This window comes from Lathamus discolor, chromosome 1 (genome assembly GCF_037157495.1).
Source record: "Lathamus discolor isolate bLatDis1 chromosome 1, bLatDis1.hap1, whole genome shotgun sequence".
Taxonomy (NCBI): domain Eukaryota; kingdom Metazoa; phylum Chordata; class Aves; order Psittaciformes; family Psittacidae; genus Lathamus; species Lathamus discolor.
This window is the reverse complement of record NC_088884.1, coordinates 148,939,000-148,950,106: the sequence shown is the minus strand read 5'-3', so window position 1 is coordinate 148,950,106 and position 11,107 is coordinate 148,939,000. Positions and strand designations below refer to the sequence as shown.

Sequence of the window (11,107 nt, the reverse complement as noted above, 5' to 3'; positions counted from 1 at the left end):
TACGTAATGGGTCTTAAGCAAGTGCCAACACAAGTGTACATTGTAACTGTTTTACAAAAGCTACTGAGTGCGCGTTAGTGTTTGGTGTTCATCTCGCATGATGTCTGTCATCCTGCTGCTTCCCTTCTATCGGTGTGCGCCTGGGAGGCTCCAAGCAGGGAGGGTATTCCCGGAATCAGTTCAGACATCGAGCACGTAGCAGTTACCGCGTGAGGCGACGTGTTCTTGAGAATGTGGCGGTGGTGTTGTGAAACGCTGGTGTGCAATAGGTGCTGAAGGGGTGCTGGCCGGGCGGCGCGGCCGGCAGAGGCTGGAGAAGCCGTGTCCAGCTACGAAGCACGGCTGCGCTTTCCCTGCCTGCTCTTTGCCGGGTAACGCGCTCCGCGCTGAGGTACCGGCTCTCGGCGCAGAAGCGGGGCTGGGCTGGGCCCGGGCCCGCCCGTGGCCGCCGCCCTCTGCGCAGGCGCGGCCGCGCCGAGCCATGGCGGGCTCGCTGAGCGGCATGTTTGGTAACCAGGCTCCCGGGCCGCCGCCCCCGCCAGGACCCGCCGGCGGGCCCGGCCCGGCCGGCCTCATCCCGCCCCCGACGGGGCCGCGCAATCCCAACAACACGCTGGTGGACGAGCTGGAAGCGTCCTTCGAGGTGTGTGGGCCGGGCTGGGGTTGGTCGCGGGTGGGCGCTACTCCCCTACTTACTTCCGCGTTTCTGCCTTCCGCAGGCCTGCTTCGCCTCGCTGGTGAGCCAGGACTACGTGAACGGCACGGACCAGGAGGAGATCCGCACCGGTGAGTCCCCGCGGCTGTGCGTGTCCGGCGGCCGGCCGCGCTCAGCCCTCGGGGGTTTTCGGGCGGTGCTGCGCGGGGCTGCTCGGAAGCCCTGGTGACGCCGCGGTTTGGGTGTGCAGGGCTTTGCCGGGAGCGTGTGTGCGCCTTGTCGTTTGGGGCCGAAAGAGGTGTAAAAGCTCAGTTGTTACTCTTTTTTGAACGGTGACTGACGTAATTTTGGGTTGCGCACACCTGGAATCCTGTGTTCAGCTCTGGGCCCCTCGTAACAAGACAGACATTGAGCAGGGCCAGGGAAGGGCAGCAAAGCTGGTGAAGGATCTGGAGCACAAGTGTGTGAGGAGCGGCTGAAGGACCGGGGGCCTTTCTGGAGACAAGAAGCCTCAGGGGAGACCCTTTCTCTTTCTACACCAGTACCTGAAAGGAGTGAAGTGGATGTTGGTCTCTTCTTTCAAGTAACAAGTCATAGAACAAGAAGAAATGGCCTCAAGCTGCGCCGTATTTGAGACCCTTTAGTTGAGCCTGTAATGGTTTCTTTATTCAACCAAGTTTCACAAATTTTTCTATCCCTCTTTGTCATTGTCAAAAATGTACTAAAACTTGGAAAAAGTTGCTGTCTTCTTTTGAGAGAAGTTCTGGGTGCTTGCAACGCAGTGTTTTATACAGAGATTTAATGCACATCCTGGGTTTAGAAATATATCATTTTAGTAAATCTTCAGATTTTCTTTCTAGAGAATACTATGAAAAGTGGTTTTAATAGTTATTTTTGGAATCTGTTCTATTTTGTTCCTTTATTTTAGGTGTTGATCAGTGCATCCAGAAATTTCTGGATGTTGCAAGACAAACTGAATGCTTCTTCCTACAAAAAAGACTGCAGCTATCAGTCCAGAAACCGGAGCAAGTAATTAAAGAGGTATGTTTAAATGGATTACCTGTGTTGTGCTAGATCAGGTAAGCTGTGCACCAGTACAGTGAGTCACCTTGTTCAGTTGAATTTTGGGTTTCTCAATGTGATGCAGTATCTTAAGTTCGTAGAACTGGACCATTAACATGGCTCTCACCATGAACCTGGAGAAGCTAGATGCCTGCTGCGCTGTGGGGTGTTGGAACATGGATGACAGTTTCATGGGACTAAACAAACCAGTTAGTTAAATTTTGCTGGGAGTAATGATCTGTGAAACATGTGACCAAGTGGAGCAGAACTAGTGCATGAACAGCGCTTTCCCTCTGTTTCATTAGACACTTCTCATTGTTAGAATCCCTGTAAGATCAGCTTGAAAGCTAAAAAAAAATTACATGTTCTTTATGTGAGGTGGTTTTTCTTCTGAAGACCATCTATTTACTAGCATGCATTTTTTCATTCCTAGGATGTTTCAGAATTAAGAAATGAATTGCAGAGGAAAGAAGCGTTAATTCAGAAGCATTTGGGTAAACTGCGACACTGGCAGCAGGTCCTGGAAGATATTAGTGTACAGCACAAAAAGCCTGCAGAAATGCCTCAAGGTCCATTAGCTTACCTAGAACAAGCATCTGCCAACATTCCTGCTCCAATGAAGCAAACATGATCTTACATATCTGAGTATTTTCAACAGTGCAAAGCAGTGGTGGTGTTCTTACTTTGTATGCTTTTTGTATAATGGAATTTGTACTAAACATATAAGAAGTTAAGACAGTTAAGTGAAATAAATTACCGTTTTTTTTTTTTTCCCAAAAACGTATGGATTGGTTTTCTGTTTCAAAGGAAAATAGGCAGAGTTGCTATTCAGGATGCTTTCTAGCAGAAGTGGTTTTTTCCAGAATGTGTCCTGTTCCTTCTAGGAATGGTGGCCCCTAACTGTGTCTTTGCTGGTGGGCTGAAAAGACTTGCCCAGATTACTGTTTGGTTCAGCTGGAAGATTTTAATGTTTTGTGATGCAGTGATTATCTGTAAGTACCACTGTAGAAGCACCCTTAGGATTGTCTGTATCTAGGTCAGATCAGGAGTGTACCTTTTGAAGTGGATTGTCCATCTCTGCTGGGCTTTTGCTTAACTCATGAAGAGTCTTGGGGATATACAAGTTTGGTTCTTGCAGTATGAAATGGAACTGCAAAATGCACCCTGGGGGAGTATGTAATGCAGGCCCAATGTTACTGGTGTTCTGTCTTGTCAGGCTGGTGTACAGATGGTCCAAAATACCTAGCCCCAAAATAAAGGTCACTCATTGTGGTTGTTGGGTCATCAGTGCAGTCCAGCCTACAGAATTGGCTGTTACTGTGATGCACTATTTAATAATCTAAATGTAGCCCAAATCACATTTTTGGAGATAGAAATAGCAAGAGTTCTGACTCTCTATTACTAGGCAATGAGCTTCATTCTTCCACATAGCCAGAAAAGCCACTTTCTAAGGTCACTTTTTTGGTGGGGACAGGTAACTATTGTAATGCTTGAAATTAGAGTTAGTAATTGTGCACTGAGCTTTCTAGTGTGCTTTAAAAGTATCTGGGGCAGAGTGGATGAAAATTCTAACCAAAAAACTTAGCCCTATGCATTTCTGATCCTCAGAAACACACAGGTACTCCTGGGTGTTACTGTATACCTGTCTATCCCCTTCTTGATTACATGTATAAAAAGTGTCTTTTTGAAAAATCTGATTCCAAAGTCTCCTTCCAAACCAAGCAGTTCATCTTGGAAAAAATCCTAGACACGGGGATAAAAACATTGGTCTGTAGAAGCATTCTGCCCTTCTGGCATCTTTCCACCACCACTGAGGTGCAGTGGCTGTTTTGTAGTTAAGTGCTTACATCTGTTGGTTCACTTCTTGCTGGCTGTTTGCTATAAGAAGAGGTTAGGGTGGAGGTGTCCCTCTTTGCACATGTGACATTTCTTACACATAGAATGGCTTGGGTTTAAAAGAACCTTAAGATCATCTAGTTCCAACCCCCCTGCCCTGGCAGGGACACCTCACACTAGACCATGTTAGCCAAGGCTCTGTCCAGCCTGGCCTTGAACACTGCAGGGGTGGAGCATTTACCACTTTGGGCAGCCCGTTCCAGTACATCACCACCTTCACTCCTTATATCCAATCTAAACTTCCCCTGTTTTAGTTTAAACCCATTTCCCCTTGTCTTATCACTACATAGCTGGGCCCTGCTAGCTGAAGTGAAATGGATATTCAAATTATACAGCTGTTGAGGATGAGCAGTCCTATCATAAACACTAGGCTGCTGGTTGCAGAGTTCCCTCCCAGAGGGTTAATATCTTCATTTCTTCTTCCCTCCCAGTAGTGAGTTAGCTGGATGACCTGATAAATGTACTCATTCACCTGCTCTGCATTTACATGGACATAAGAACAGTATTGAGATAAAATGTACAAGTACATGGTGCCCATAAATATGGAACTCTTGAGTGTTTTAGTCTCACATTTCAGCATAACATAGCACTCTTGCAAAGCAGAAACTGATGATTTACAAGCAAGTTTTAATGTTTATACTTACGTATTATCCTAATTTGTCAGGCTGATACAAGTATTGAAGTGCAACAGGAACATTACTTTGCAATGCTGACTATACAAAAGAGTGTATTAAACCTGAAAGTTTTTTTATAATAATATAGCCTGCCATAAATATGCTATTCTCAGATGCATACCACATGCTGTACAGCTTAAAATAAGGGTAACAAAAACCTATTAAAAACCTGGAAAATGACATTATTATATACAGAATTTCTTTTAAACAGCTGATGAAGCAAATGTATAAATCTACATAAATCACTTAGAGAAGTAAGAGCTTTTTTCAGCTGGAGTAATATTGACAGGATGTATCAGAGACCAAACTGCATATTGAATCTAACAGTGGAGTGCTATAGTCTTCTGATTAAAAAGTCTCTCTATGTAACAGTATCCACAATTTTCCTATTGCTTCTTTTTTTACAATGGTTGTTACAAAACCACACTTTTCTGAAATCCATGCCTATAACTCCATAGCAATTAGCTGTAAGAGTGCAGCTGTTCCTAATTATTTATTTGGAAATTACTTTTCTGTTTTTCCTAAACCATATATTGGATCATCATTCCCTAAAAGAAACCAGGAGCAGCTTTTCTGGTAATTCTGAGAAGTATGCTTTAAAAGGAAAAATATTTAGTAAACCATTCTTGATGCTGAGGGTCTTGGTTTTGGTCATCTTTGGTTTGTGGTAGTTCACTGTCATGTGCCCTGTGCAAACAAATAAGCATTAGCATCACTTACTTACAGTCTTATCAATATCTAATATTTTTTTCCTGGAAAAACTCAGGATGCTATGAATGGATCTGTGCTCATATGAACTGGATGAGGCCAAAAGGTGCCAGCTACAATTTCTGGTGGGATCTCTGCTAGCCAAGTAACGGGGCTAACATCACTGGTAGTAACACAAAGGAAAGTGTGCAGCAGAGCTGAACAGCTATGGAGAAATGTTTGAACATAATTCTTGATAGCTCAAAAAAATAAAAAAAGGATGCTTTAAAAATAGGAAGTCTTGAAATTCAGAAGCTGGCAGCTGCAATTCATTCTTGGAAATACGAAATACAACTTCTGCATTAAAAATATTGACAGAAGTTTTATTTGTAACTGAAAGATTGAATATTAGTTGGCCTTGATAATCCAATTCCATAGTCCCTCATTTTTCAGCATTCAGGATTCTTTTTTAACATTTATATTAATTTTGCTTAGCTTATAGTAACAAATATGCCTTCACTTATGATGGATCCATTAAGAGTAAGGAAGTAACCTTCCTGTATGTTTCCCTTTAAAGTACAAATCTGATTTGCCTTGGCAGTCATCTGGCATGACACAGGATGCTTTTATCATTAAGATGTAGGAATTGCCAAACTGGATCCAAGCCCGTGTCCCAGGTTATTGTCTTTGGCAGCAGTCAGCACCATCTGCCTTCAAGGAAAGGACTCCAGCACACAGTTTACAGGGTAACTATCTCCACTAAGAGAGAAAGCTGGCTTTGTCCTGAAGTGTAGCGGTAGGGTTTCCTGTATTGTTAACCACACATATTTTTTGTATTGTTAACCACACATATTTTTAACTATTTCTTGAAGAGATAGTTATGTTTGTAAAACACTGAACATTGTTTAAATAATATTCATAAAGTTGAAGAAAAATTCAAGCTTTTCAGAGAAAACCCATCAAACTAAGAAGCTTTTAATTAAGTATCTGCTAATACATTTTTAAATCTCTAAACCCTTTGCCAAATTATTAGCCTAGATTCATTCAAATATCTCCTAAAGTAAAAATATGCCATCTACATCTGTCAAGTGCAAAGCAAGGAAACAAAAGTAAGAAGGAAAACACATCCTTAACAGAACCGCTGATATGTGCCTGAAAATTTTAAACAGCCATGTTCACTATTAGCTACGTTCTTGGTTAAATACATGCAGCTCCTCTCTTTTTCTGTACTAGAAGCAGTTGCAAGCACAAGCTTTGCTGGGCAGTGATTATAACCTACGTCTGCAGTGAAGTTCTGGGTCTGTCTGCAGAGAATTGAACGCATGGAGTTCACTGCATGATGGGAACCTTAGATCATTGTTATTTCTAAAGGTCTAATGTGTTTGAATTGCCTGCAAGATTCTGAATACATTATATTCATTTGTCATCTTACAAGTCACTGAAAAATGGACAAATACCTTCTGGCAGCACTGCTGTCTGAGGACTGTGCTGATGGGAAGCCCACCCTGAGGCAGCCAGGACTCCGGTCTAAGCTTGTAGATTTTGTTATTTGAGGAGCACTTCTTTTTGATCTCAGGTCACAGCTCAAAAAGCTCTTTGCGTAGGAAGCTAAATTCGGCACACTGACAACACGACTGGGCGCCTCAATTGTTTTCTTCTTCTGTTTCATATTGTGACAGAAAGCTTCATTACACACACGTCTTTTTACACTTTATACTATAAAACCTCAACAATACCTCATTCCCAGATTCCTTGAGAGGAGCACCCAAAAATGAATATTCCCATCTTTTTCTGAAGGCATTTAAAATACATTCTCAGGGCATGCTGTGAGGGTCCATAGATTAAGTAGTCTAATGAAAACTTGTGTACTTGATGGTTTAGATAGCTTTGCAGAGCTCAGTCAGGTGCTTTCCACCAACTTGCCTTACCTTCTTTCCGTGACTACTTATAGATGGTATCATACAGAAGGACTGGAATAACAAAGGGCAAATCCTGGGCAGCCAAAACACAATTAGTAATTTTCCTTGATGCATGCAATATCCAAAATAGCAACTCCCAAAGCTGCAAGCAGCTCCCAAAGCTCCAAGCAATGGCTGTGCTTATCCCAGCAGAAGACTGATGGCCTTGGAGTTCTAGTGTTTTATATTTGCTTAAACACTTTGTGCATATATACTCCTGAATTTATGTTATACTCAGAACCTGACTGTAGGCTGGCTTACCAGAATTCTACTGAATAACAGTACTATAAAATATTAATAGACCCTTTATTATTCTGATTATCTGTAGGATTTGTGTAACAATAAAACATCATGATTTGCAATTTTAATTGCATTGCCATCTTACCTTCATGGAAGGAGTTGAACATCCTGTATTAGGGTTGAAAGAAAATGATCGATTCCTGTAAGATTCATTGTTGGCTAAATGTGAATGCTGACATTTTCTTCCTTCCTGAGAGGAGAGAAAGTTATATGTATGGAAACATCCATTTGTTGGAAGTTGGTATGAAAACATTTATTTGTCAAAGTATTCCAGAACAGAGAGTATGAGTCTGAAGCAATGTGTGAAACACTGAACAGAGCCTTCCAACAGATTGCAAAATATGTATGTACATATAAAAGGAATTCTTACTGCCAACTGCTTGATAACCTCTTCTTTCTCACTTAATTTGTCTTGCAGGCAGCTTATAAGGTGTGCATCTTCTGATCTGGAGTCCCACTTTCTTGACTTTTCTTCTAATTCTTCAGGTCTGTACCAAAGAAAATGCAGGCCAGAAAACATTTCCTCAGACCAGGTTCTAGAGGTACCCAGCCTGTACTCTGCTCTAAGTTTCAAGCCTAAAACACAGGGACATAGTTAGGCCTTTCTGATAAAACAGCATTGTTAAAAAATGGGTACCTGTACATGGATTATATTTAAGCATAGAATGTTGTGGAGCTCCAAAATAAACTGCCACCAGAATTAACCCACAACACCTGTGGGGGTTTGAAGTCCAGCCCCTGGTGTAAAATACTAACAAGCTTGCACATCCCACTGCTGGTACAGTTTCCTAAAGAAACAAATCTATGCAGCAGTATCTATGCATGTCTGTATTCATCTGTCCTCTTTTCTGACCCAATAACTTTAGAATCCACAGGCTAATTCCAATCATATTTGATAAAGGCTTCATAAATACTCAATTCCTATAAGTTCACTAAAAGAAAGGCTTAGATATACATGAACTCTCTAAGCCAAAACTTGTAGTGAGTTCAGCTCTATAAATGCCTTCATCAGGGGAAAAGAATCAAGCTAGAACTTACACCTTCTTAGACATAGTGTAGAGACACATTTGATGGACCCGAGAAAAAACAAGTCACTATTTCATCAGCCAAGTTCGTGAAATTCATCTGCCTCACTGCAGTGTATTACAGAATACAGACAACCATTTAGTGGTGTGGTTTTTTTTTGGAGATGAACATTTTTGAGATGTCTTACACTCTTAGTGTCTTACACTCTTTAGTCAGAGTATCTCAGAGTTCAGAGAAAAAGATAAATCACCTCTAAATGTTTTGCAACCTGCTTAAATGCATAGGTCTCTCTTCTCAATTTACACTGTACAGTTGTGATAAGAGAAAAGGACAAGGGATAGATATATAATTAATATATGTATGATAATAACAGGGATTATTTCTGAGTGGCCTCTCCTGTACAGTATGAAGCACCACAGGACTACTTAACTTCACGGGGGGTTGCAAAGTGCATTTATTTACATGAGCTTTTGGAGGCTGTCCTGGGAAATTTGCAGGGGAGTAAGAATGAGCAAGAGCTTAACTACAAGGATGCTGCTCTGATGAACAAATTTAAGTACATGGTTATGGATCAAGGCCTCTGGTATAATCTGTGACAAAGATGATTTTATACTTCATGAAATTGCAAGATGCTAAGTGCAGGCTTTAATTTAGCACTGTAAAACTTCATGTATACTGCTTTACATTAGACAATATCCAGAGTTTATCACAATATATTTGATTCTTTTTGTGCTTGCAAAGGAAATACCTATACACTTCTATTTCAGTGCTTATAATATTCTACCTATGAGTAATAACAAAAATATACATTCTGAGTATAATAATTTCAAACAGAACTCTTTACCAGTATGAGCCAGAGTTTATTTAAATGACTTACTCAGTTTCTAAGGAGAAAATCTTTGCTTGGAGATGTGCCTGAGTGCTGCTGAAATCAGATAATATGCTTTCGAGTTCCTTCCGGTGATCTTGTTTCAGTATGTCCAGTTCTTTTTTATGCTTGATATTGAGGTCTTCTATGAGTAGCCTTTTATTGGTATTAAAATATGTCTGAATTCTCACATTTCAATACTAGTTTATTATCACTGATCAAAGCATGCAGTTCTGAGGTCTTTTATTGACTACAGAGGGTAGCTAGCTGGGTGCAGCTCTGGCTTCAGCTTACTGATTTGACCTTGACACTTCAGTTGCAATCTGAAGCAGAACCACACTAACACTGAGGAAGAGGAAATTTATTTGGAAAAGTATTTGACCTTCAGCCTCCAGGAAATTGAGGGTCTATTCTATACAATGATGCTGCTGATATTCTCTCTATGGTTCATTTGTACACCAGTCTTAATGGTCAAACATGACAGTGAAGTACCATAGGAACTTGTATTAAGCAAAATTATTTTGAAACCTCTGGGGTTTTAAACTGAAGCTCTGGTGCTGTGTTTCATCACATTGTAGCACCAGAAATATTTAATACTGCCTACCACCATCCTAAAAATATATATTTTTAAAGTGAAGGTAAGAAATGTTCTAACAATATATTTTGAAAATACTGCTTATTTAACTAACATCATCAACTGAAAATTAAAAAATGCCTCACATTTTTTTAGACCTAGCTATAACATTGCTTTCTCCTACTGACCCTAAAATTAACATCGAAAGGTTATTTTTAACTTGCTGCCTTTTGTTTGTTAATGTTTTGTTAAACCTTGGAGAAACTTTTTCATTGTCTCAATGAAAAGCCCATGTTCTGTTACTTACTGATTAAAACAGAGATGTCAAACTCAGCAGGTTAACTACTGTATTTTTCAGAAAAGATGTTCAGTTTACCTTTTTATTTTTTCATGTATTTCTAAGCCCCTTTCATGCTTCAGGAAAGGCCAAAAGGCCCATGAAAGGTTTCTGCTTTTGAAATTAGGGCACAGCCATCAAAGTGATTGATTTAGCACTTGGCACAAAGTAAGAAGCAGAAGAGTAAGAATAAATGGGAGCAGAATCCTCGAAATACATCTTCAGGAGCAGAATAAAAGCTCTAGTTCAGAATAGCCATTCTGGGACTTGTCCTCTTTTCCCATAAAAAATACCCCTTTGTCTGCTCACATACTAATTCTTGTAAAAGGTTTCTTTACTGGAGGTGAAAGTCACACAGTTCAAGAGAATGGAAATGGGAAGGACTACTTCATCAGATTACTGGTTTCACTTACTCAGGAACTGTAGGAATAGTAATTTTAAATAACTGGTTCTAAAAATTTGGCACATGCAAATAACAAGCCACTCTCAGCTTTCAGATCAGAAGCAATTAGCATGAGACAAGGTCACTGTTGGTTAAAGTAACAACAAAAAAGCTGTAATTTATATGCACTCACCAATTTAACTATTCCCCTACAAAAATTGTTGGTCCTTCAAAAGCAAAACAGGAGCAGGAACTTAATACTACAGGTCTTCCATGGGTTAATTTTAGCCTGCATCAGATGGCTAGGCCCATTCCAGCTCTTGGGTTCTGCCTCCTGTTATTTGAATTATTTCAACTTATATAATTTCCATTAATGCTTTCTTCTCAAATGCTTACTGTAGTAGAGCTACACCATTTATCCCCTGTTAAGATTATCCTCCAGCCCAGCAGCTTTAGCATTTGAGGCCTTTTAGACCTTATCGCTGACATGTGAATAATTCTTCTCTTCATGAACAGAAGCTCTAAATTCCTTTAAGGTAGCTGGAGGGCACTGATGAAACTCTCTGGTTTGCAATCCTTTCTGTTGATCTTGCTTCAAAAGCTTGAAATGAAAGTCACTTTCAAGTAACTCTCCAAAGAGTGCAAAGGAAAAAAAAAAATCTTTCCCATGTCCTTCTCATTCTTTAAA

The 11,107-nt window shown here is 40.5% G+C and overlaps 2 protein-coding genes across 6 annotated transcripts in view; one reads left to right on the top strand and one right to left on the bottom strand.

Moving 5' to 3' along the window:
- The first annotated feature begins 435 nt into the window (after positions 1-435).
- Positions 436-11,107, top strand: part of MED28 (mediator complex subunit 28) — a 42,301-nt gene continuing 31,629 nt past the window's right edge. For 2 of the 3 annotated variants that reach the window (XM_065658738.1, XM_065700018.1), the window contains exons 1-4: positions 436-643; positions 720-786; positions 1,584-1,696; positions 2,151-7,718. In XM_065658738.1, coding sequence (XP_065514810.1) covers positions 482-643; positions 720-786; positions 1,584-1,696; positions 2,151-2,348 — 540 coding nt within the window. In that variant the 5' untranslated portion in view covers positions 436-481 and the 3' untranslated portion in view covers positions 2,349-7,718. The remainder of the gene's footprint in view (positions 644-719; positions 787-1,583; positions 1,697-2,150; positions 7,719-11,107) is intronic. The other variant, XM_065658748.1, reaches the window with a different exon arrangement.
- Positions 4,221-11,107, bottom strand: part of FAM184B (family with sequence similarity 184 member B) — a 37,714-nt gene continuing 30,827 nt past the window's right edge. For 2 of the 3 annotated variants that reach the window (XM_065699977.1, XM_065699987.1), the window contains 5 exons: positions 9,136-9,282; positions 7,603-7,720; positions 7,318-7,422; positions 6,432-6,634; positions 4,221-4,974 (listed from right to left, as the gene is read on the bottom strand). In XM_065699977.1, the coding sequence (XP_065556049.1) occupies positions 4,884-4,974; positions 6,432-6,634; positions 7,318-7,422; positions 7,603-7,720; positions 9,136-9,282 (664 nt within the window). In that variant the 3' untranslated portion in view covers positions 4,221-4,883. The remainder of the gene's footprint in view (positions 4,975-6,431; positions 6,635-7,317; positions 7,423-7,602; positions 7,721-9,135; positions 9,283-11,107) is intronic. The other variant, XM_065699995.1, reaches the window with a different exon arrangement.